This window comes from Tursiops truncatus, chromosome 17, assembly GCF_011762595.2.
Source record: "Tursiops truncatus isolate mTurTru1 chromosome 17, mTurTru1.mat.Y, whole genome shotgun sequence".
Taxonomy (NCBI): Eukaryota; Metazoa; Chordata; class Mammalia; order Artiodactyla; family Delphinidae; genus Tursiops; species Tursiops truncatus.
Window position 1 is genome coordinate 75,251,643 of NC_047050.1, and position 27,452 is coordinate 75,279,094.

General features: G+C 44.4%; 1 protein-coding gene across 3 annotated transcripts in view; it reads right to left on the reverse strand.

Annotated features, from left to right (window-relative positions):
- Positions 1-27,452, reverse strand: part of TRAPPC9 (trafficking protein particle complex subunit 9) — a 499,958-nt gene that overhangs the window by 433,520 nt on the left and 38,986 nt on the right. For all 3 annotated transcript variants that reach the window (XM_033843254.2, XM_033843252.2, XM_033843253.2), the window contains 3 exons: positions 15,742-15,863; positions 11,808-11,933; positions 3,478-3,694 (listed from right to left, as the gene is read on the reverse strand). In XM_033843254.2, coding sequence (XP_033699145.1) covers positions 3,478-3,694; positions 11,808-11,933; positions 15,742-15,863 — 465 coding nt within the window. The remainder of the gene's footprint in view (positions 1-3,477; positions 3,695-11,807; positions 11,934-15,741; positions 15,864-27,452) is intronic.

A 27,452-nucleotide genomic window follows, 5' to 3' on the forward strand; every position in this document is an offset into this window, starting at 1 on the left:
CTTGTCGCGCCAGTGCCACCGCGCGACACCCAGGGGCTCCTTTGCTGTTGTTCATCTTCCGCCATTAAGCGCTGAGTGGAGACGAGAAGGGAAGCCGCCAGCTGTGTCAGAAGAGCCTTTCAGCTCCCGGCACCTCCACCCTTAGAGCAGACCCCAGGCACGCAGCGCACCTCTGAGAGTGCTGTCCGGTTTGCACTCTCTGCCCTCTCCTCCAAGAAGCGGACGGCTGCTCACAACTAGACTGCAGAGCAGCTACAGAGCCCGGGAATTCAGACAGGGCCTCCCCGGAACGCGGCCGCTCACTCCGTGGAGACGAGCAAAGTAAACGCAGACCAGTGAGGCTCCGGGAGCCAAGCTCCCCCGCAAGCCCCGTGGTCTCTTCGCTGCTTTCCTCACTTGGCTGCGTCCCGGGAGAGCTCCCTGTGCAACACCAGATGCAAGGGCGACGGCAAGTGTGACCTGCATCCCGAATCCCTCACCCTGGCTCGGCCTGACCTTGGCGCCCCAAATCCAGCACCTCCCGAATCACGCGTCACACCTGTCCTCTCTTTCCCTTACTGTCCTCTGCCCTCCAGGGTCACCTGGACCTACAGCCTCCCTCTCAGGATCCCTGTCCTGACTCCATTAGCAATGAGAGCTCCCAGCAGAAACACCACCAAGTGAAGCCCACCCTCCCCTCTGGATCTCAGTTTCCTGTCTGTAAAGAGGGGGAAGGAGCTACATCAGTCTTCTCAGAATCATGTGAGACTTTTCCAAACATATATGCTCGGGCCTCACTGCACAAACCCTCCCCCCCCCGCCCCCCGCAAGAGGTGACAGGCTGGGAGCCCAGGGCAAACAGGTCACGCAGAAGGCCAGCCAAGGGATCCCATCTGCAGGGACGGGGCCCACCAGAAGGTTCTCATTTCTGGCTGTGAGTCCCTTTAGCCCTCAGGCTCCAAGATGACTTTCAGTTAAACACCACATGGTCTCGGTGTTTCAGAACACGAAGGACAGTCCTGTGACCACAGCTGGGGCAAGGCTGTCCAGAGAGTAGAATCAGCCCTTAGAGGCCAGTTAGAGGCCCACAAGAGATGCCAGGAAGAAATTAAAATGGTCTCTGGGAAGCACCTGACTGCCACTGCCCTGAGGTTCTTGGCTGCAGAAGAGAGACACTGGGGCTGAAATCACAGGCCGCCAGTATTAATTTACCCAGAACTCACAGTCCGCCCAACAGCGCCAGTCGTGAAACAAGTGCTCAGCAAACCTTACATTCCATCCCATCTCTTGGGGGAACACAGAGGAAAAAGGAATTAGAGAAAGGAAGAGCAGATGACATGGCAGATGAAAACAATGTGTCGTGATTTCTGTTTGGGTGAGATGGTGAAAGATCTGGAAGAAACTGTCACTGAATGAGTTCAGACGTGGCTGAGTGTCCATGCATTTACCCTCAACATGTGGCACGGTGTCCAGCACAAAGCAAGAAGCAAGAAACGTTTGCTAATAGCAAGACCTCCTAGAGAGGGTCCCCAGTTCTACCCTTGACCCCTTGCACTTAATACCATCACCAACGTCTGGGACAGAAGACAGGGACAGAGTTCAGGTTCAAAATCACTCCATCGACAGTACGAGCCCCATCACCGATGCTATCCAGCAGAGACAAACGTCAAGCCCCTTGTTTAACTTTTTAAAAAGATCAACAGCAAGGGCACAGGATGAGGAAGACCAGGCAAGGTCATGTGACCAGGCTCTATTATGTGAGATGGCTTTAGAAAGGGAACGCTACGTAAACAGGAGAAGTATGCAGACCGCTCCTATCAGCACTGGGCCCACCAATCCTCCCCCTGTGGCTGCAGAGAGGCAGGACATGTAAAGCCCAAAGTCGACGCTGCCCCGCTCCTATCAACACCTCCTGAGCACGTGTGCTCACATGCCAAGCCCCCAGCGGCAGGTCTCTGGCTTCTACAGGAGGCGGGGGCTAATGAAGGGCTGTGTCCTGTCTCAGCTTCCCTCCACTCCTCAAAGGCCACCTGCCGTGCTGCTCACTCAGTCTCCCTCTGCTCTTCCAAACCCCAGGTCCCGCCTTTTAAATGATTTTGGAAAACACTCTGGAAAACATTTTTTAAGTAATTTGGGCCCCCCGAAGTGATTTCAGATATCGCTGTGCTCTGAGCCAGGGCTGTGGCAAACTACGGTCCGCACACCGAATCCGGCCCCACCCGCACCATAAGTAAAGATCTGTCGGTGGACATTTCATCCCTGGCTGTTCTCACACCTCAGCAGCAGAGCCGAGGAGCTGCAGCAGAGGCCGGAGGGCTCCCAGAGCCGGAAATGTTTACTCCCTGGCCCCTGGACAGAAAAAGTTTGCCAACTCCTTGCTCTACGCTAATCAGAATTCATCCTGAGCGTACAATTCTATCAAATGTTAAGTGATGCTTTGGGGAGAAGGTCAGAATGGGGAGAAGTCCAGACAGAGTAATTCATCAAGAACCACCTAGGCAACGGAGACAGAGGAGAGGAAGGCTCTGGAAGGACCCGAGAGCTCTCTGCAAATACCTGGAAGGTCGACACATGCTAGAACTGCTTGTTTGTACGCTGGAGGGCAGGAGTTGTCCTCTTCCCACTGCTCCACTCGCTCACCTCACACATCCCATGGCACCAGGCAAGAGCGCGACAAATCATTACTGAGGAGGTGGACACAAACGGAAAGCGGACACACCATCCCCAGGAGGTAAGGCAAGCAGGAAGGGGATTCGTAATTCTTTCATGGAGAGACCCAGTAATCAGAACTACCCAACAGCAGAACAGACTCATCACTCGGACCATGGGCCCCTCAGGCCGGCACACATGACCACAGAAAACACGCGCCAGAGGACTGTCTTTGCCCTGGTGGGACAGGAACGTAGACGGCCCCTCAGTTCTCTCCCCGTCTAGCAGGCCAGGCCTGCTGGCTCTGGACGTGAGCTGGAGGAAAATGCTCTGCATGTCCTGCCTAAAACGGCCATCAACCATTTTTTTTCGCCTGCGAATCACCCTTTGCCTGACACTGGGCATCACACTTGTGTGCACTTGTTATGAGACTCAGAGCTATGTTTAACACATACTACCCTGCACTAACATTGCAGGATAAGGATTTATCACCAAATGCACACCTGTACTTGTACACATATACCCCAGGACTTATTCTAGATTGGTTGATTTTTGCAAATTGGCTAAATCACATGAGGTAAGTAGGATTCATTAGGTATTTAAGATGTTTCAAGGAGGACACACGTCAGTGAGCTCAGGGGAGATTTCCAACCGGCACGCAGATTTAAGAATGCCAGCCCGCATGCAGAGCACCGCTACGTTCTGTTGTGATCTATCAAAAGTACCCAAGTGCAGGAGAGCTTAGTCACCTTTGCATGCCAGCAGCAGTCATCGTGTCCGACAGGCAGAGCAGGGCCCATTAATTGGACGCACCATTAATTGGACTGAAGCAACTTTCAGCTCTAGTACCTTTGTTGAAGTCTTGCGGATCCAGCGACAGACTGTAGCCAGGAAGCGTCTCGAGGAGGAGTTTGTAGCAGGCCCTCCAGCCAGGCTCTGAGATGCTTGGGGCCACGCACTGCATGGCAGCCACGCGCTTGAAGAAGGCGGATTTGCGGTGGAAGCCAATCAACTCGTAGAGCTCAGAGAGGATGCTGTACCGCTGGATCTTCTCCTCCTCGGAGAGCTGAAGCACACAGAGGAAAGTAAAAAGCATGTGAAAGAATCTTACAAGTGCAAAAGGAAACACAAAAAAGCTTTTTCATAAAACGGAGGCTCGATGAGACGTGAAGGGAAAGGGGAGCTGGGTCAGTGCACTGACAGGGCAGGGTCCAGAGAAGCACCGACATGGAAGCTCCAAGGCCCTCTCTGAGCCCCACCTCTCCAAGCTCACCCTGTCCTTTTGCTAAGAAGGCCCATATTCTCTGGAACAAAGGTATTTGCTACCTAGCACATAAGATGCAGAGAAGGGAAAGAGAAAGGGAAAGACACTGGAATCTGGGCAGGGATTTTCATCAAATACATTAACTTCTCAAAACACAAAATATATAGAACCAGGTAACCAGGTAACTAGACAAAGAACTGTTAATAATAACCACACCTAACTTGGACTTAAATTAAGACTTCATGGCTTACAAAAATTTTTCTTTCATCTACAGCCTAACCGTATTTTCCCAACCACCCCATGATGTAGTAATAACAACTTCTGTTTAATCACGACTACAGGCCAGCAATGTAACTACTAGGTAACAGCTCAGAATTTTTAAAAGCCGTGTCTGTGATATAGTCTGTGTACTCATTTATTTCCTTTTGGCTTCATTCTAAACGAGGATCTAAATCAATTTTTTAAACACAACAACAATAACAACAAAAAAACAAAAGCGAGGGTCAACAATGGGGATTTAATACTTAAATGAAACAAGGGGCAGGCGAAGTCACAAAAATGCACACCATGAGGCAGGGGTAATTAACAGAGGCCGACTATAGATTCAGCTCCAAGATCCCTGGCAGCTGAAGCAAAAAGTAGAAGAGGATGAGCTACAGGAGCCATAACGCCTGTGGGATAAACATCTGTGTCAGCTGCTGGTACGTCCCATGCGGAAAATCCGAAACATCCTCCTCACCATCGAGCATCCTTCTCAGACCCCCCATGTGAAGTGCAACAAGCACATGCCCGCAGCCCGTGCCCCGGCCTCTGCCTTGCCCTTCCCGCCAGCCCTCTCCCTCTCATCACTGTACTGGGCTGCAAACCCAGGCCTGAAGCGCCAGAGTATGGAGGCAGCCCCATACCTTGGCTTGGCGGGCAGCTCACCCAGCTGGGGCCCCCTGGATCTGCCCATTTTTCTGCTGCATTGGCTTCCCACCAAGAGAGATTCCTTCCTACGCTGGTCCCCACAAAACTCCTCTCTCCTAAATGCAAGGACGTCAAGCCATATTCCAGACTCCTGTTCGACCAGCAAGTTTTCAGTTCTCTCTCTCTTTTTCCTTCTCCAATAAAGAACTTGACTTTCCTCCCTCCCCATCCAACCGTTTTCTTTGTGAGAGCTCTGCGTTCCCCACACACCATCCTGAAAGGCGGGCACCCTGCCTGCTAGGACTGAGATGTCTCCGTCTAACCTGGGCTGCATCCTTACACTTTCCCCCTTCTATCTCAGAAAGCCTTTCCTGAATCTCCCATCCCTCTGATTCTGAGTTTAAATCGACAAAGTTCTGAGGTTACCATTATTATGTGCATATCTACCGGGCTTTTGCTAGGTTCCCTTAGCAACAAGCTTCATTAAGGAACTGCATCAGGAAGTTTAAAGAGGCTATTCTTATATCTGAGTGGAGTAGCCCGCAGGAAATGTAAATGGCTTTGAAGAGAAAATTAACCAGGGACAAAGAGGCCGCAGGTTCTAACCAACAGTGTGTCATGAGCCAAAACGTTATCAAATGGCTCAGTCATTCCTGAACATCAGATCTGCAGGAGGTGCCGGGTGCTGGGTTGAATATACATTGGTCCTAGAGCATGCTCCCACAGCTGGTAAAGTGCTGGGCTTTTCTCTATTTTCCAAACAATTCCTTACGACCTCTTTCTCTTATGGTCACTTACATTTCCTACTAATGAAGAAAATTAACTTCAGTCATCTGGGTTGTTTGCGGGGAAGCTACACGACGCAGTTCACAGAGCTCAGACTTCGGAGCCACGGTGAACTAGGTCTGAAGACCAGTGGTAGCATTTACAAGGTAATCACGGGCACGCAGCAAACACCCCAGCCTCGATTTCCTCACCTCTAAAACTGGGTTCAATAAAACCAGTGAGCACAGTTGCCGTGATGATTACGGCCGCAACCTATTTACCCCTAGGTAAGTGCCGGCAACAAGCTGGCTGCTTAATTAGTCGTAAGTATCCTCAGCGGGTTTTAGTTTACCTGAGAACAGATGCTTTGCCGTTTTGTCTGTGGTAACAGAACGTATTTTACTGAGATTAACACCACCAGAGCAGCACCGACTAGAAACTTCCCCAGCTCTGCAGGGCAAGGCATGTTCTTTTCCTCTGCAGAGCTGATCACATTTTCTAGTCATTTGTTTTCACGTTTATCTATTTAGCACCTGTGTCCCCCTCCGGACATTTTGCTCAAGCAGCGCAGGACCCTGTCTGTTTGGCTGCATTGCTGAATGTTCTCGGGCTACAAGACAGTGGGCCCAGGGCCTAGCACCCGGCCTCCAGGACAGAACGTAGAGAGGGGAAAACCCAAACAAGCATGCTTTAACGAGGCCCCTGCACCGAAATTATGGTCTGACTTGGGACAAATTACTAAATCTTCTCTACCCTGAGGCTCCTCTTCTATCAACAGGAACGAACGCACTTAGCACACAGAGTTACAAAGGTAGAAAGAAATAACCAAATTCACAACCTAGTCAAGTGTCTGCTAGCGGTCCAACACACACGAGCTGCCTTTATTGCTCTGACACGTCACCGGTGGGGCTTTCTAAGTGCCAAGCAGTGTGTGAAGTGCTCTGCGTGTGTTATAATACTATTTATTGATACAACTTACAACAAATCCAGGAAGAAGTGAATATTATCATTCCCATTTTACAGATTCACAAACAGGCTAAGGGAGGTTACATTCCAGTCCAAGGTCACACGGAGGGGAAGTGACGGTTGAAACCTGAATCTGGGCTGCCAAGGTTCGCGTTCCTTCTCTCTCACTTCTACCTGACCTGTGAAATCTACGTGCCTGTGAAATCTATGTGTTCGACAGACGAATCTGCAGACAGCCAGCTGTTAAATGCAAGGCGCGCAGCCGTTTGTCAGTGCTAATTACCATAAACTACTCTCGTAAACAACGAAAGACAAGACAGGTGATCCATGTTCCCGCTCACAAAGAGAAGTTCTGCCTTGAACGCTCCTGCAACGTGCACAAACCCTTCCCAATACCACTAGATCCAAACGTATTCTTTTTCATTTTTTTACATTTGCACAGGGCTTCTTAAGGCAGAAGCCACCTGCAATAATTCCATCTTGGTTCCTTTCAAAGTTTCCAGATTAGCCAAAATCAGTCCCAGAACAGACACAACTCATCAGTTCTACAATGGAACACACTTGACCAAGAACCAAAACCTTGTCCTGGTTCAGAAAAACTATAGATTCCTCTTTGTTACTGTCATTATAAAATCCCACCAGTGTCTATTTGTATTATGGTTTTCTCAGAGTATATGCCCAGTAGTGGGATTGCTGGGTCATATGGTAATTCTATTTTTAGTTTTTTTGTTTGTTTGTTTTTTGCGGTACGCAGGCCTCTCACTGTTGTGGCCTCTCCCGTTGCAGAGCACAGGCTCTGGATGCGCAGGCTTAGCGGCCATGGCTCACGGGCCCAGCCGCTCCACGGCATGTGGGATCTTCCCGGACCGGGGCACAAACCCGTGTCCCCTGCATCGGCAGGCGGACTCTCAACCACTGCGCCACCAGGGAAGCCCTGCTCATTTTTTGATTGGATTGTTTTTTCGATATTAAGCTCCATAAGCTGTTTGTATATTTTGGAGATTAATCCTTTATCCATTGTTTCATTTGCAAATATTTTCTCCCATTCTGAGGGCTGTCTTTTTGTCTTGTTTATGGTTTCCTTTGCTGTGGAAAAGCTTTTAAGTTTAATTAGGTCTAATTTGTTTATTTTTATTTTCATTACTCTAGGAGGTGGGTCAAAAAAGATTTTGCTGTGGTTTATGTCAAAGAGTGTTTTTCCTATGTTTTCCTCTAAGAGTTTTATAGTGTCCAGTCTTCAATCCATTTTGAGTTTATTTTTGTGTATGGTGTTAGGGAGTGTCCTAATTTCATTCTTTCACATGTAGCTTCCAGTTTTCCCAGCACCACTTACTGAAGAGGGAAGCAGCAGCACAGCACAGGGAGATCAGCTTGCTGCTTTGCGAGGACCTAGAGGGGTGGGATAGGGAGGGTGGGAGGGAGGCTCAAGAGGGAGGGGATATGGGGATATATGTATACATATGGCTGACTCACTTTGCTGTACAACAGAAACTGACACAGTGTTGTGGAGCAATTACACTCCAATAAAGATCTATTAAAGGGCTTCCCTGGTGGCGCAGTGGTTGAGAGAGTGCCTGCCAATGCAGGAGACGTGGGTTCATGCCCCGGTCTGGGAAGATCCCACATGCTGCAGAGTGGCTGGGCCCGTGAGCCATGGCCGCTGAGCCTGCGTGTCCAGAGCCTGTGCTCCGCAACGGGAGAGGCCACAATAGTGAGAGGCTCACGTACCACAAAAAAAAAAAGATCTATTAAAAAATAATAAAATTTAAAAAAAATTTTAATGTAAAAATTAAAAAAAAGAAAAATCCCACCAGAACTCATTTTGCTGTCTGCTCAGCTGGCAACCAGACACGGAGATGAGTCAACTCCAGCAGAAAATCGAGTTGAGGAGAACTCGAAAGGCCCACACCCGCTGCAGCAAGGCGGGCCCCTTACCCTCCGCACGGCTCTGCTGACCCCTAGTGTTCTACGAAGACCAGGCCAACAGAGAAGGGGCTGTTCCCAACAGCTGCAAATTCCCACACATTAAATAAAAGCATCTGATCTTATAAAATACATTGTATATATACCCACCTGTGAAAACAGCTTCACCAAAAGCCCAAATGTTCAACATTAATTTGCAAAGCCAACTCCGGTCCGTAAGGGCGAGCAAGTCTTAGGACACTGAGTCTTCCAAGTCCCTCCCACACCCAACCCTCCACCAAACTGCCTGCAGTTCTTCAGCATGCTTTTAAATGCATCCCCCCGCCCCCCAGATGTCCCTCCACGCCCTCTGGCCTGAGTATAAGAGCGGCTACTGGGTAACTGCAGGGCAACACTAGACAGGACTAGACACAGAGAATCTGAACTAAACTACTCCTGATCACCATGAGTTCGTTATTCCATCATTTTACAGATGAAAATATCGAGAGATATGGAGGATTATGCTCAAGGTCACGCAGCTAATAAGTGGCAAAGCGGGGTCTGCACACAGGCCCACGACTCTGCTCCTCACTCCAGCATGACGCCCCAGCTGGATCCCCACATCCACAGGGTTCTCTCGTGCCTGCCTGACAGGTCCACGTTTCTTTGCTTTGACTCACGACCTATAACAGGTCTGCCTTTTAAGCACCTTTTCCATCCACTGTCCCTCAGCAACAAAACAGCTCAGGCCACCAAACGACTTCCGGCTCCCCAAGCCCTCCGTGCTCGAGCCAGGTCACGCCTTCGCACCTGGTCCCTGCTCAGAGGCTCTTCAGCCCCTGTAGGTGGATTGTTTCTGCTCTCTGCAGGGAAACCCCTCTGGGGAGCCCTCCTCTCACCCTCAGCACAGTAGTCCCCGGGCCGCATCCCGAGCTGTCCCACTAGATCTGCATGTGCCCAGGGCTGCTCTTTGGACCAGCAGCCTAAGAGCCAGGGATTACGCCCTGGTCATCCCTGCAAACGTACTGCCCAGCTCAGAGCTCACACCCAGCAGGTCACCCGGAAATCGTGGTGAGTGATGGATCCAACCCAGATGTCTGTGCATTTGCCAGCACTGCTGACGGCTGGTTTCCACCCTTCGTTCAGTTTCCCATAAAACTGAAGCTTCACCGTCAAGTGGTGGGTTTTCACTTTTCCTGCCCATCTTTACCAGAAACGTCAAGGGAAACCAAAACACCTTTTCTCAACCCTTTCCTGATGACGCATTCCCATCCGTGACACCGCCGTGCTCAGCAGCTTTGAGTCCACGTAGTGTTTCCCTTACGCTAAATGGCTCCAAACGTTGTGGGATTTTTTTCTCTTTTTGGTTTGTTTGTACTCGGTTTATTCGCTTGATTCTGCTTTTGTCTCTCCCTTCAGTGTTAGGCTGGCAGCTGCCACTTCTCACTCCCTTCAGCTGCCCCCCTCCCAGTGTCCCGGGGGTGCAGTAACAACCTTCACAGAAGAGGAAACCAAGGCACGGAGAGGCTAACTTACCCAAGGGGCTAAGCCAGATTCAGCCCCAGCAGTGTGTGTTCCGAGTCCTGTGCATAACTCTTATGCTAGAATAGCTAACTTTTCATAGATTGTGGTTATAAACATACGAGGTATCAACACGTGTATGAGCAGCAGACACATCAACGCTGAGACCCTCATTAACGCCACTGCTTTATTTCTATTTTAAAAATTAAGAACCTCTGGGCTTCCCTGCTGGCGCAGTGGTTGAGAGTCCACCTGCCGATGCAGGGGACACGGGTTCCAGCCCTGGTCCAGGAAGATCCCACGTGCCGCAGAGCAAACTAAGCCTGTGCGCCACAACTACGGAGCCTGCGCTCTAGAGCCGGCATGCCACAACTACTGAAGCCCGCATGCCTAGAGCCCGTGCTCTGCAACAAGAGAAGCCACCGCAATGAGGAGCCCGCGCAACGCAATGAAGAGTAGCCCCTGCTCGCCACAACTAGAGAAAGCCCGCGTGCAGCAATGAAGACCCAACGCAGCCAAAAATAAATTAATTAAAAAAAAATTAAGAACCTCTGCAGTCAATATGGCAAAATGTTAATACGTTAAACCTAGATGATAGAGGCATGTGTGTCTTATTCTCTCTTATATGTTCAAAATACAAAATGATTGTAAAGTCTCTCTCCCCTCCCCTCCACCCACTACCCTCTCTCTCACCTGAGCCTCCCAGACCCACATATTTTACAGTCTTTTCATTATATCCACAACTGAATCCACCAGCGTTGCCCCCAAACTCCCTCTGCAGCTTTCCCTTCTCCGAGCACAGCATGACCATCATTTACCTAATTAATCAAGCCAGAAACCTGGGCGTTATTCTGTCTGCCCTCACATACATCATTAATCCCTTCCTTTTCACCCCCTAAACACGTCTTCGATCTGTTGGCTTTTTTCCATTGACCGTCCCACCACCACTCAGGTGAAGCCGCCTACACTGCCCACCTGGACTCCTCAAGAGCCTCCCACCTGGCCTCCCTCACCATGCTTACCCTACTCCACACAAAGGGGATCCCATCATTCCTGTGCTTTTAAGACCTTTCTTTTAAAAACCACTGTTCTTAGAATAAACTCCAAGTTCTTCACCTGGTGAATGTCTATCTTTGCCACGAAACTGTCAGCTTAATGAGAGAAGACTCTGCCTTCTCCACCTCTACGCCCCCTCCCGGCACAATGCCATGCTCAGTAAAGATCTGCTCGATTACAGTAACTGGTATTGTAACCCTAGTCCTGGGTCCTTAACCAAACTGCTTCACTTTTGAGTCCTGGTTGCCCTGGCCATAAAAATCCAAGGTAGATTAGAAAGATTGTAGACGTTTGGCTAGATTATTGATTTGGGGATTTTGCAGTAGCAACCTGCAACTAAATGTTCTAATGACTTTGTCTTATTAAAAACACATCCAGATTCAAGTAATATTTGTGGAATGCCTTAGGTGTAAAAGGAGCTGTACAAAGTACTTTCACACACTTCGTGTTTTATAACATGAACAACCCAGATAGGGTCACAAATGGAATAGCTTCACAAGTGACAAATGTCAGGTGATAAGGCATTAAGCTTGTCCAAGGTCGCAAAGCTGGTGAGAGCAAAGTCGTTTCTCCAATCAAAAAAAACTTTGAAAGAACAGAATTCTGAATTTTGAGGGTAAAAGACCATAATACAAAGAGGTAAAACAACTCCCTTAATCAAAGTTTCGAGTTCTGACTCCAGAGTTTTAACCGTGCCATACTGAATGCTAGCACAGCAAAATCAGATGGTCTTTTGGTGAATAAGCTCCAGGAAAACCGCGTTAATTCTTCCACTCATAGGAGGACACACACCCACCTGTCGAAGGTTGATGTAGACTGCATTCTGGAGAAATTCCGAAGCTTCCATGCTCCGCTTCTGAATGGCGAGGACACGGACGGCCTTGACACACGCTTCTAACTCAATCACCCCGGCGTTCTTATACTGCAGGGTCAAAAGAGAAGAGGAGAGGTGTTTGTGTCAGGTCGTGCAGGCGGTACCACAGGGACTCAGTGACACTGAGCAGCACGTCCCCACCCAAGGGGGGGACTTTGTGTTTGAGAAAGTCTATCCCTTAAGGGGGCAGAAGGGGTTGGTGGGATTGAGTGAACCTATAAATGCCCATATAGATACGTTTGCGTTCATTCAAATAATACAACCAACAGTCGCTGGATATTCTACGAAATTTCAAAACGTTATCAATGGAAACCTTGCTATTCACTTCCACTTAATCTCCTGCTCGAAAACATTCTTAGACTCTCTCACACCTGCAGCTTTGATGCAGTAGTTGCCAATTCATGTTACTTTGTTACAAAAGTTCTAGCTCCTTGTATCACTGTATCTGTCCTCTCTTGGCACGTTTGATGTCTTTCTGCTTATCTCTCTGAGTTACCTGTTCCTGCTTCTCAGATCCTGAGAGGGAGGACAAATGAAGATACATGAACAGAAAAGGTACTGTGGGCTTCACACAGCCACTCAGTAATGATCCCGGCGAGAACTTCTCCAATCTCATCTTCACCTCTCAAGGTTCTGCACGAGGTGACATCCAGCCAGGAGAGCTGGTCTTGCCCACGTGAAAGCTGTGTGGCTCAGACGTGAGGACAGGCCCAGAAGCTGGCTCTGGAGCCCAGGCCCCCATGCTCTGTGCCTTCCTCTTTCCCGAGGCCCCAGCTCGAAGCCCTCCATGCTCCCTGTTCTTCTGCCCTTTTTATTTTTTTTTCCTAATTACCCTGAGCTGGAGTGGTTTTCATCTGATGTATCTGAAAAGACTTCCTGAAGCTGGGGAAGAGGCTTCTGAGGTAAATTCATGTATTCTGGTGCCTGAAGAGCGCCCGAGGCTGAGAGACCCCCCACCAACACTCACCGAGGCGTTAAACGTGCTGTGGAGTCAGCCACCCCCCAGCAAGTGTTTGCTGAGACCCCAAGGCCTGCCTGGCATAACCACTCATGAAAATGCAGTCTGCCCACTTATCAATTATTAAGAAGCAAAAATATCCAATTGCCCATGTTTCTTACTAAAATTATTTGTAAGGTGGGAAAAGAAATTACTGTGCCAGAAAGACCAGGTCTCCACTGTTTCCTCATTTCCAATATGTAACAGGCGCAGAATTTGTGATATAGTACATGTAATTTATCAAAGACAGCACAAAAAGAAACTATACTTACCTAACTACCAATACTGAAGTCAAAGTCTATCAATTTTATATACCATTTAACGACACAACACAAAGAATCTAACAGGGACTTGATTTCATTGAAATATAATTATTTCCTTTCCTTCAAAATTCTTAAAATAACTTCTACTGAAGCGAAAATAGAAGTCAACTCATTTTTTTCACATATTTTGGTTATAGTTAAATATTTTAAATATTACAATGAAATTTAAATTGCAATCATAAAAAACTGTTCATATATTAGTAGAAAGATATACAGAATCAATGGGAATCAGGAAAAGAATGGACATTTACTAAAAGTCTACTACATACCTAGTCTTTTACAAGCATTCTCCTGGAACATAAGCTCTCTGATGCAGGCGCCCCCATTTTCACTGCTGAGTCCCTGGTAATCATCTACCAAGGCACCAGCATAGAACTATGCAATTAATATTTTAGAAATAAATCAGGGAATTATCTCATTCAATTCTAAAACAAACCCCTAAAATGAATACGGAACTTATTTACAGATAAAGAAAATAGGGTCCCAAAAAGTAAAGTTTCTTGCCCAAGGTCACAAAGCTAGTAATTGGTAAAGGCAGGATTTGAACTCAGGTCTGTCTGACTCCAAAACTAAGGTGGAAATCTCATTCCATTAGGAAGGGTCCAGCACCACAGATAACCCTCCTATCTTTGTTCAGATCTAGCCTTATATAGCCTTAGCATCCCACACATAGGGAACTCGAGGACAAACCATAACAGTAAGGATTTTATAGCCAGTAATTTCTTAGGTCTTATTTACAAAGTGTCAGCAGATCAGCAGAAAAGCTCTGTAAGAAGGTATTTCTAAGAATAAAACCAAAGAGAGAACCCATAAGGAAAAGATTTACTATATTAAAAACATTTTTGACCACAACCAAAATGAAAAACCTCATAAACAAAACAAAAGGCAAGCAACATCAGGAAAAAGATTTGCAATATATGTCAATGACAGAAAAGAAGCTAATATCCATGATTTACAAAGAGCTATCACAAAGCAATAAGAAATGCTCCCTAATTTAAATGTATGCAAAGGACAAAAACGGATAATTCATTTTAAAAATGCAATTGGCTAATACATGAACAATGTTCAATACCTCACTGGTCATCGAATGCAAACTAAAACAACGAAAAATTACTTTCGCTCATCATATTGGCAAATATTTTAAAAGGACAGTATCTGTTTGTGGGAGAACAAACTGTTATAAAGCTTTTTGGAGGACGATACAGCAATGTATATGTAAACTCTAAAAAATATATGCACACTTTTTGACTCAAGTCCACTTCTGGGAATTGTTTCCTTTTAAAAAAAAAAAATCAGTCCAAAAAGATTTATCCATCACTGCATTTATCACAGCACTATTTACAACGGTGGAAAGAAAAATTGAAGGAAAATAATATTCAGTAATAGAGAATTGGTTAAATGAGTAATTCTACATCTTTTCATTCCCTGTTGGAAAAGGAAGTTGGAGAGTAACTTGAAAGTAACCTATGATAAATGTAAATGTCATATCCAGTGACTAAATTTCCAGAAATCTTAACTAAAGGAATACGCATACAAGAACAAAAGAATATATGTACAAGAATGTTCAAACATTTTTTTCTAAGAGTGAAAAAGTGAAGATTCAATAACGCAGAAAAACGCATAATTTGCCAAATGAAAAATGTAGGTCTCCACACAGTAAAGAAGTACAGAATGCTCACCATTTTATGATACAGATGATATACATCGACAAGAAGAACAGAAAATAGATATTAAAAATGTTATCTCCAGGCTTCCCTGGTGGCGCAGTGGTTAAGAATCTGCCCACCAATGTAGGGGACATGGGTTCGAGCCCTGGTCCGGGAAGATCCCACATGCCACGGAGCAACTAAACCCATGTGCCACAACTACTGAGCCTACGCTCTAGAGCCTGCAAGCCACAACTACTGAGCCCGTGTGCCATAACCACTGAAGCCCACGCGCCTGGAGCCTGTGCTCTGCAACAAGAGAAGCCACCGCAATGAGAAGCCCACACACTGCAACGAAGAGTAGCCCCCACTTGCCGCAACCAGAGAAAGCCTGCACGCAGCAACGAAGACCCAACACAGACAAAAATTAATTAATTAATTAATTAATTAATTTTTTTTAAAAAATGTTATCTCTGAGGACTTCCCTGGCAGTCCCGTGGTTGAGACTCCGTGCTTCCACTGCAATGGGGGGACGCAGGTTCGATTCCTGGTCGGGGAATTAGGATCCCGCATGCCGTGCGGCATGGCCAAAAAATTTAAAAAGTTTTTAAATAAAAAATTTTAAAAAAAATTTTTAAACGTTATCCCTGAGTAGCAGGGCTATGATAGCCTCTTTTTCTCCTATTTTCAGACTTATTAAATTAAATATACATGATTTTTAATCAACAAAAACCATTTTTAGGCATATAGTATTATGCATTGGGGACTACTACATGAATACTTACAGAAACAAATACTTAGGAGATACTGCAGCAGCATTACACAATGTAAAACAGGGACTTCTGATTAAAACAACACCGTCACATAAAGGATCTACAGAGTACAATCACCTTGCTGTAATAGGAAATGGCCTCCTTGTATTTGTCAATTATGTCTTCAGGGCTAAGGCAGTTCTTAGCCCGCCCAATCTCAGCGCTGGTATCTGGATTGATGCCATTAGTGGTGAGGGCACCTGCAAACCGAGAGAAAGAAAAGAAATAATCTTTTGCTTTTTCCGTCTTGTTTCTTTGTTATTTTAAAAGAAGGGCACAAATAAGATAAAGCTTGAATATTCCCAACTGAAGTTTAAATAATGAAATCATTTTTAAAGTCTTCACAGCTTATACACTCCCTATAATAGTCTTACCATCAAAGCATTGTATTAAATGTTAATTAACTCAGAATAAGTTTTCCTCCCTGTTGAAACTTTTTATTAAAGAACATGAAATGCATTATATAAAAGTAACATGTCTATAATAACTAGCTTAGTTGCCTTGACAGCAATGCAGTCAGTGTGCATTATCTCCCAGCACTAAGCTCTTCTCTTAACGCTACAAGAAACCAGACTGCACCCTCAAATGGAGATAAACTATGTGAAAGTATTTTCTGAACTATACAGCACAAAAACACATAGCTTACAAATACTGGCGTCCTTTCTGAGGCTGTCATTTTCTGTTTCTGGCCAACCCCTGTCAATAAGCAGAACCACCTAATTCCCCAGCCATCAAACTCACAGGGGCAAGAGCTCTGGAGACATGTGCGTTTATAGAATGTAACCAACTACACATAGAATTCTGACAAGAAGAAGATGAAATACTCTTTGATTTCAGAGAACACTCAAAAAATACTCTCGTTAGCCTCATAGCAGGAAAAGCTGGGCTTCTCCTAAGCCACTTGTTTATTGCAGGGACACTGAGCAAATCCAACAAATTCTGTTCCCCTCATGTCTACTGGGAGACTCAGGCACACATGTGCTGTTATCTTGTAACTCACGGGGCAAAGGGTGTGTCTCACACGGCCCGCAACCTTCACGCAAGCTCATTGCCTCGCCTTGCTGTCTAAACTTGGTCCCATTTTCTCACCTGCTCTCTTGGTATTTTGTTATTCTGTATGCTGCCTCAAATGCTTTTTGGAACAGGACAGAAGAATGAGTGGATAGATAAATGGACAGATGGACAGGTGAAAGATGGGCAGACGGACAGAGAGACTCTAAGCAAAGAGGAACAAAGAACATTTCCTACGCAAAATCCTCTTCTAGTCAAGGAAGAAAGAACCATAACAGAGAACTGGGAAGAGACAGGTGGCTTAGGATTTTGTGTTTCTACAGATTTTGTGAAAATCACAGCAAGAGATAAGAGGGTAGAACTATAAATAATAAAAGAAAAGGGCATGCATGCCTGAATAAAATATTTACTTTCTAAAGAATAGATTCAAATCAGCAAGGCCCAATGACACAATCCTTGGGTCCTTACAGAACTGAGAAGTCCACTTCCAAGCCACAAGGCAACCCTTTGGAGCACTGAGAATCTACACTGGGTGGTCATAAGGCCATCAGAGCAAAAACTATGTTATTCTGCACTAACGAGGAATCAGAACCTACGTGGGGACATCCACGCGTGTCCTCATTTACAACCCATGGCAGCGTTACGCGGCGGGGGGGACTCCTAGTGAGCCCCGTTTCTGCAGGGGAGGAAACAGGTCCTAAATAGGGTGAGCATTCCTACTAGCTCTCCAGTAGTAGGAGCTGGACATACAGATATACAGAGCCGTTTACTCCAGAGCAGGATTTGAACCCAGGCCTGTATTTTTTTTTTTTTTTTTTTTTTTTTTGCGGTACACAGGCCTCTCACTGCCGTGACCTCTCCCGTCACGGAGCACAGGCTCCAGACGCGCAGGCCCAGCGGCCATGGCTCACGGGCCCAGCCGCTCTGCGGCACGTGGGATCCTCCCAGACCGGGGTACGAACCCGCATCCCCCGCATCGGCAGGCGGACTCTCAACCACTGCGCCACCAGGGAAGCCCCGGGCCTGTATTTTTAACCACAGTACTATCCTGCTTTGTGTGTTTTTCATGTTTACAATACCTTTGTTTCTGGCATGAAATAATATTTAATAGATGATAGGTTATCTTGATTTATCTCATTAGCTCTAATAATTTGTCTTCATATTGTTGAATTTCACTCTTTTCCCTTGGGGAATGGAAGGGAAAGAGTGGGAATCAGAATGAGGTGGGCTCTTCATTCTTCCTATGGTACCTCACCTCATCCAAGAAGCCCCCAACCAGGGAGAAGGAACAAATTTTCCCTCCATATTTAAAAAAAAAAAGACACCACTGATAATGGGCGTTCCCTTAATGATTTACTTAATTCCAGTACAGAGGCCGGGGGGAAAAAGCATATGCAGAAACCGGGAAGAATATAACCTGTAAGAAGGTAAAAAGAGCATAGCTCACGGGAGAGCTTAGTGGGTCAGACTGATTTAATTTCACTCAATAAAAGAATAACACGCTCTAAAAATACTGGTATGCAATGGATTTGATCTTTCTTGACACCTATAAAGTTTTGACAGTCCACATGTAACATTATTGTGAACCAGTGAAACAAGGAGTCTATAGACAGGAAAAATCAATGCCACAGGCAGGCTGAAACCCAGGCTAGAGGAAAGGAAAAGAAAGAGCATAGTTAAGAAGTGGGGAAAAGCTGGAAAAAAAAAATCATCACAAGGGCTCCCCAGTATCAGTCCAACAACAGTTTAATAATTCATTCAGGAGAAAGTTACTGAGTTCCTATTATGTGCAAGACAGTATAGGAGGCACAAGCCAGAAAGTCAACAAAAGTAAAATGAAGCAGAAATAAGAGGGAATGGGACTTCCCTGGTGGCACAGTGGTTAGGAATCCGTCTGCCAATGCAGGGGGCACAGGTTCAAGCCCTGGTCTAGGAATATCCCACATGCCACGGAGCAACTAAGCCCGTGAGCCACAACTACTGAAGCCCGCGCACCTAAGAGCCCGTGCTCCACAACAGGAGAAGCCACTGCGATGAGAAGCCTCAGCTCGCCGCAACTTAGAGAAAGCCCGCACTCAGCAGGACCCAATGCAGCCAAAAATAAATTTAATTAATTTTAAAAAAATAAAAAAGAAATAAGAGGAAATAAAACAGAGACAAATGATGCAGGAGAAAGAACGGCAAAACCATAAAAAGAGGAGAATAACAAGGGTAGCCCCCACTCACTGCAACTAGACAAAGCCCTCAAGCAGCAATGAAGAGCCAACAAGGCCAAAAATAAATAAATAAATAAATAAAAATTTAATTAATATTAAAAAATAACAAAAGATAAATAGAATTGTAAAGTTAGAACATTGTTGAAAAGCTGTAAAAATACTCCAAAAAACAGATCAAAACATATATATGTAGGAAGGCTGCCCCCCGTCATATATAAATGCAAACTTATTTTTGTTCATTCATGGGCACTAAATTACTTTATCCAAAGCATAATATATATTTTTTTATTTTATTTATTTATTTATTTATTTTTGGCTGTGTTGGGTCTTCGTTTCTGTGCGTGGGCCTTCTCTAGTTGCGGCGAGCGGGGGCCACTCTTCATCACGGTGCGCGGGCCTCTCACTGTCCCCGCCTCTCTTGTTGCGGAGCACAGGCTCCAGACGCGCAGGCTCAGTAGTTGTGGTTCACGGGCCTAGTTGCTCCACGGCATGTGGGATCTTCCCAGACCAGGGCTCGAACCCGTGTCCCCTGCATTGGCAGGCAGATTCTCAACCACTGCGCCACCAGGGAAGCCCCAAAGCACAATATTTTAATTAAAACAAATAATCAATATTACACTTCTCCTGTCAAATCTAGTTCATAAATTTACTCTGCTATGTAACCATAACGTGTCTAAGATGGAGCTAAAATTAATGAAAATAACTTTGTATGGTTTGTGGAACTCTTCTCAAAATTCCAGGCTTTTAAAATAAATCTGAGCAGTATTTCTATACTATCTTTTTTCTTGTGAAGCAACAGATACTGTTGTCAAAATTCTGTCAGTATAATGATTCATGAGCATCATGCTCTAACTAATCTGCCAGACAATAAGGCACTATCTTGACACTGTGACCAAACAAAATGAAATATAAGGAAGACAATGACCCTATTCTGGAAAATTTACAACCTATGTCAACACTGGGGTTTTTCTTTCATTGGTTAGCAAAATAAAATAAATCATATACTTTCTTAGAGCATTCGGTAGCCATGACTCTTCTTTTAGTGTAATGACCAGAAAAGAGTTAAGTATGACTTTTTTAGGTCAATTAGCAACAATCATCACTGGAAGGTAAGTAATGCGGTATTAACTGGTAGCAATGCTTCCGCCTACATTAGACCTAAAATAAAACTACACTGAGTTCTGAAAGTATTATAAAGGAAGAGATGAGGTCCCTAATGAGAAAAAAATAGTAAGAAATCAAAGAAGTAAAGGCTTTTTAATTAACCATTCCTACAGAAAGGAATAGACTATAGTAGTTAAGAGAACAGACCTGGAGACAAATGTGTGAGTGTGAATTCCCACATCACCGCTAACTAGCTGTACCCATGACAAGTCAATGAACTTTTCTGCATCTCAGTTTCCTCATCTACAGACTGGGGATAACAACAGTACCTATCTCCTAGAACTGTTGTAAGAATTAAATTGCTTTTAAAATACCTCAGATCTTAGATATGACACCAAAAGCACAGGCAACAAAGAAAAGTTAGATAAAGTGGACTTCATCAAAACTTAAAACTTCTATGCTTCAAAGGACACCATCAACAAAGTGAAAAAACAACACACAGAATAGGAGAAAATTTTTGTAAACCATATATCTGATAAGGAACTTGTATCTACAATATAAAAAGAAATCTTACAACTCAACAATAAAAAGACAAATAACTCAATTAAAAATGGATAAAGGATCTAAAAAGACCTTTCAGTGATCCAGAAAGGATCTCATTCAGATTCGACGGAGAAATTAAACCCTTTACAGACAATCAAAAGTTAAGAGAATTCAGCACCACCAAACCAGCTTTACAATAAATGCTAAAGGAACTTCTCAAGGCAGGAAACACAAAAGAAGGAAAACACCTACAGTAACAAACCCGAAATAATTAAGAAAATGGTAAGAGGAACATACATATAGATAATTACCTTATATGTAAATGGATTAAATGCTCCAACCAAAAGACATAGACTGGCTGAATGGATACAAAAACAAGACCAGTACATATGCTGTCTACAAGAGACCAACGTCAGACCTAGGGACACATACACACTGAAAGTGAGGGGATGGAAAAAGATATTCCATGCAACTGGAAATCAAAAGAAAGCTGGAGGGCTTCCCTGGTGGCGCAGTGGTTGAAAGTCCGCCTGCCAATGCAGGGGACACGAGTTCGTGCCCCGGTCCAGGAAGATCCCACATGCCGTGGAGCAGCTGGGCCCATGAGCCATGGCCGCTGAGCCTGCGCGTCCGGAGCCTGTGTTCTGCAACGGGAGAGGCCACAACAGTGAGAGGCCCACGTACCACAAAAAAAAAAAAAAAAAAAGAAAGCTGGAGTAGCAATTCTCATATCAGACAAAACAGACTTTAAAAGAAAGACTATTACAAAAGAGACAAAAAGAACACTGCATAATGATCAAGGGATCAATCCAAGAAGAAGATATAACAATTGTAAATATTTATGCACCCAACATAGGAGCACCTCAATACATAAGGCAAATGCTAACAGCCATAAAAGGGGAAAGCAACAGTAACACAACAGTAGGGGACTTTTAGCACCCCATTTTCACCAATGGACAGATCATCCAAAATGAAAATAAATAAGGAAACACAAGCTTTAAATGACACATTAAACAAGATAGACTTGGGCTTTCCTGGTGGCACAGTGGTTGAGAGTCCGCCTGCTGATACAGGGAACGCGGGTTCCTGCCCCGGTCCAGGAGGATCCCACATGCCACAGAGTGGCTGGGTGCGGGAGCCATGGCCGTTGGGCCTGCGTGTCCGGAGCCTATGCTCCGCAGCAGGAGAGGCCGCGGCAGTGAGAGGCCCGCATACCACAAAAAAAAAAAAAAAAAACAAGATGGACTTAATTAATTCTTATAGGACATTCCATCCAAAAACAACAAAATACACTTTCTTCTCAAGTGCTCATGGAAACTCTCCAGGCTGGATCATATCTTGGGTCACAAATCAAGCCTTGGTAAATTTAAGAAAACTGAACTCGTATCAAGTATCTTTTCCAACCACAACACTATGACACTAGACATCAATTACAGGAAAAAAAATCTGTAAAAAATAAAAACACATGGAGGCTAAACAATACACTACTAAATAACCAAGAGATCACTGAAGAAATCAAAGAGGAAATCCAAAAATACCTAGAAACAAATGACAATGAAAACACGACGACCCAAAACCTATGGGATGCAGCAAAAGCAGTTCTAAGAGGGAAGTTTATAGCAATACAATCCTACCTCAGGAAACAAGAAACATCTCAAATAAACAAACTAACCTTACACCTAAAGCAATTACAGAAAGAAGAACAAAAAAACCCCAAAGTTAGCAGAAGGAAAGAAATCATAAAGATCAGATTAGAAATAAATGAAAAAGAAATGAAGGAAACAATAGCAAAGATCAATAAAACTAAAAGCTGGTTCTCTGAGTAGAAAAACAAAATTGATAAACCATTAGCCAGACTCATCAAGAAAAAAAGGGAGAAGACTCGAATCAACAGAATTAGAAATGAAAGAGGAGCAGTAACAACTGACACTGCAGAAATACAAAGGATCATGAGAGATTACTACAAGCAACTAAATGCCAATAAAATGGACAACCTGGAAGAAATGGACACATTCTTAGAAAAGCACAACCTTCCGAGACTGAACCAGGAAGAAATAGAAAATATAAACAGACCAATCACAAGCACTGAAATTGAAACTGTGATTAAAAATCTTCCAACAAGGGGCTTCCCTGGTGGCGCAGTGGTTGAGAGTCTGCCTGCCGATGCAGGGGACACGGGTTTGTGCCCCGGTCTGGGAAGATCCCACATGCTGCGGAGCAGCTAGGCCCATGAGCCATGGCTGCTGAGCCTGCGCATCCGGAGCCTGTGCTCCACTACAGTAGAAGCCACAACAGTAACAGGCCCACATACTGCAAAAAAAAAGAAAAATCTTCCAAAAAAAAAGCCCAGGACCAGATGGCTTCACAGGTGAATTCTATCAAACATTTAGAGAAGAGCTAACACCTATCCTTCTCAAACTCTTACAAAATATAGCAGAGGGAGGAACACGCCCAAACCCATTCTATGAAGCCACCATCACCCTGATACCAAAACCAGACAAAGATGTCACAAAAAAAGAAAACTACAGGCCAATATCTCTGATGAACATAGATGCAAAACTCCTCAACAAAATACCAGGAAAGAGAATCCAACAGCACATTAAAAGGACATACGCCATGATCAAGTGGGGTTTATCCAAGGAATGCAAGGATTCTTCAATACATGCAAATCAAACAATGTGATACACCATATTAACAGACTGAAGGATAAAAACCATATCATCTCAATAGATGCAGAAAAAGCTTTTGACAAAATTCAACACCTATTTATGATAAAAACTCTCCAGAAAGTAGGCATAGAGGGAACCTACCTCCACATAATAGAGGCCATATATGACAAATCCACAGCCAACACCGTTTTCCATGGTGAAAAACTGAAACCATTTCCTCTAAGATCAGGAACAAGACAAGGTTGCCCACTCTCACCAGTGTTATTCAACATAGTTTTGGAAGTTTTAGCCACAGCAATCAGAGAAGAAAAAGAAATAAAAGAAATCCAAATCAGAAAAGAAGTAAAACTGTCAGTGTTTGCAGATGACATGATACTATACATAGAAAATCATAAAGATGCCACCAGAAAACTACTAGAGCTAATCAATGAATTTGGTATAGTAGTAGGATACAAAATTAATGCACAGAAATCATTTGCATTCCTATACACTAATGATGAAAAATCTGAAAGAGAAGTTAAGGAAACACTCCCATTTACCATTGCAACAAGAAGAATAAAATACCTAGGAATAAACCTACCTAAGGAGACAAAAGATCTACATGCAGAAAACTATAAGACACTGATGAAAGAAATTAAAGATGATACAAACAGATGGAGACATATACCATGTTCTTGGATTGGAAGAATCAACATTGTGAAAATGACTATACATCCCAAAGCAATCTACAGATTCACTGCAATCCCTATCAAACTACCAATGGCATTTCTCACAGAACTAGAACAGAAAATTGCACAATGTGTATGGAAACACAGAAGACCCCGAATAGCCAAAGCAATCTTGAGAAAGGAAAACAGAGCTGGAGGAATCAGGCTCCCAGACTTCAGACTATAGTACAAAGCTACATTAATCAAGACAGTATGTTACTGACACAGAAACAGAAATATAGATCAATGGAAAAGGATAGAAAGCCCAGAGATAAACCCACACACATATGGTCACCTTATCTTTGATAAAGGAAGCAAGAATATACAATGGAGAAAAGACAGCCTCTTCAATAAGTGGTGCTGGGAAAACTGGACAGCTACATGTAAAAGAATGAAATTCGAACATTCCCTAACACCATACACAAAAATAAATTCAAAATGGATAAAAGACCTAAGTGTAAGGTCAGACACTATAAAACTCTTAGAGGAAAACACAGGCAGAACACTCTATGACATAAATCACAGCAAGATCCTTTTTGGCCCACCTCCTAGAGAAATGGAAATAAAAACAAAAAATGGGACCTAATGAAACTTAAAAGCTTTTGCACAGCAAAGGAAACCATAAACAAAACGAAAAGACAATCCTCAGAATGGTGTAAATATTTGCAAACGAGGCAACTGACAAAGGATTAATCGCCAAAATATACAAGCAGCTCATGCAGCTCAATATCAAAAAAACAAACAACCCCATCCAAAAATGGGAAGAAGACCTAAATAGACATTTCTCCAAAGAAGATATACAGATTGTCAACAAATACATGAAAAGATGCTCAACATCACTAATCATTAGAGTAATGGGAATCAAAACTACAATTAGGTAGCACCTCACAAGGGTCAGAATGGCCATCATCAAAAAATCTACAAACAATAAATGCTGGAGAGGGTGTGGAGAAAAGGGAACCCTCTTGCACTGTTGGTGGGAATGTAAATTGATACAGTCACTATGGAGAAGAGTATGGAGGTTCCTTAAAGAACTAAAAATGGAACTACCTTATGACCCAGCATTCCCACTACTGGGCATATACCCTGAGAAAACCATAATTCAAAAAGAGTCATGTACCACAATGTTCATTGCAGCTCTATTTACAATAGCCAGGACATGGAAGCAAGCTAAGTGTCCATTGACAGATGAATGGATAAAGAACGTGTGGCACATATATACAATGGAATATTACTCAACCATAAAAAGAAATGAAATTGAGTTATCCGTAGTGAGGTGGATGGACCTAGAGTCTGTCATACAGAGTGAAGTAAGTCAGAAAGAGAAAAAGAAATACTGTATGCTAACACATATATATGGAATAAAAAAAAAAAAAACAGAAAAAGGTTCTGAAGAACCTAGGGGCAGGACAGGAATAAAGACGCAGATGTAGAGAATGGACTTGAGGACACGGGGAGGGGGAAGGGTAAGCTGGGACAAAGTACGAGAGTGGCACTGACATATATACACTACCAAATGTAAGTGGGGAGCAGCTGTATAGCACAGGGAGATCAGCTCAGTGCTTTGTGTCCAACTAGAGGGGTTGGATAAGGAGGGTGGGAGGGAGACACAAGACGGAGTAGATATGGGGATATACGTATGCACTTAGCTGATTCCCTTTGTTATACAGAGGAAACTAACACACCATTGTAAAGCAATTATACTCCAATAAAGATATTTTTTAAAAAATGGATAAAGGATGTGAAAAGACATTTTTCAAGGAAATTGTACAAATGGCCTATAAGCACAGTGAAAAAGATGCTCAAGGGCTTCCGTGGTGGTGCAGTGCTTAAGAATCTGCCTGGCAATGCAGGGGACACGGGTTCAAGCCCTGGTCCGGGAAGATTCCACATGCTGCAGAGCAACTAAGCCTGTGCACCACAGCTACTGAGCCTGCACTCTGGAGCCCCTGAGCCACAACTACTGAGGCTGTGTGCCACAACTACTGAAGCCCACACACCTAGAGCCCGTGCTCTGCAACAAGAGAAGCCACCACAATGAGAAGCTCGCTCACAGCAACAAAGAGTAGCCCCCTCTCGCCATAGCTAGAAAAAGCCTGCAGGCAGCAACGAAGACCCAACGCAGCCAGAAATAAATAAATAAATAAAATAATTTTTTAAAAAAGAAAAAGGGGGCTTCCCTGGTGGCGCAGTGGTTGAGAGTCCACCTGCCAATGCAGGGGACATGGGTTCGTGCCCCGGTCCGGGAAGATCTCACTTGCCACAGAGTGGCTGGGCCCGTGAGCCATGGCCACTGAGCCTGCACGTCCGGAGCCTGTGCTCCGCTACAGGAGAGGCCACAAGTGAGAGGCCCGTGTACCAGAAAAAAAGAAAAAGAAAAAAAAGAAAAAGATGCTCAATATCAATAGCTATAAGGGAAATCAAATCAAAACTACAAGGAGGCGGAGAAAACCATAATTTGAAAAGATACACACACCCCCATGTTCATTGCTGCAGTATTTACAATAGCCCGGACATGGAAGCAACCTAAATGTCCCTCAACAGAGAATGGATAAAGAAGAGATGGTACAGGGCTTCCCTGGTGGCGCAGTGGTTGAGAGTCCGCCTGCCGATGCAGGGGACACGGGTTCATGCCCTGGTCCGGGAAGATCCCACATGCCGTGGAGCGGCTGGGCCCGTGAGCCATGGCCGCTAAGCCTGCACGTCCAGAGCCTGTGCTCCGCAACGGGAGAGGCCACATCAGTGAGAGGCCCGCGTACCGCAAAAAAAAAAAGAGAGATGGTACATACAGACAATGGAATATTACTCAGCCGTAAAAAAAGATTGTAATAATGCCATTTGCAGCCACGTGGATGGATCTAGAGACTGTGATACTGAGAAAAGTCAGACACAGAAAGACAAATATCATATGATATTGCTTATATGTGGAATCTAAAAAAAAGGGTACAAATGAACTTATTTACAAAACAGAAGTAGAGTCACAGATGTAGAAAACAAACTTATGGTTACCAGGGAATGTGGGGGGAGGGATAAATTGGGAGATTGGGATTGACATATACACACTACTATATATAAAATAGATAACTAAAAAGAACCTACTGTGTAGCACAGGGAACTATACTCAATACTCCGTAATGGCCTATATGGGAAAAGAATCTTAAAAAAAGAGTGGGTATATGCATATGTGTAACTGATTCACTTTGCTGTACACCCAAAACTAACACAACATTGTAAAGCAACTATAATCCAATAAAAATTTTAAAAAACGAAAAAAAATATATATTATGGCAAACTTTTATGATATTTTAACATTAGTAAATATACACAAATACAAATAAAAATTCTATTTCCATTTTAAACGACAACAAAAAAAAACTACAAGGAGAAACCACTTCACCCTCACTGGAACAGCTATAATCAAAACGATGACAACACCCTGACCTGGGGCTCCAGGAGCCCCGAGGGCGGTTGCATGAGGCTGGCTGGGAGGGAAGACTTGGCCTGGCTTTGTCCCACTCCACTCTGAGCCTTCTCGTCGA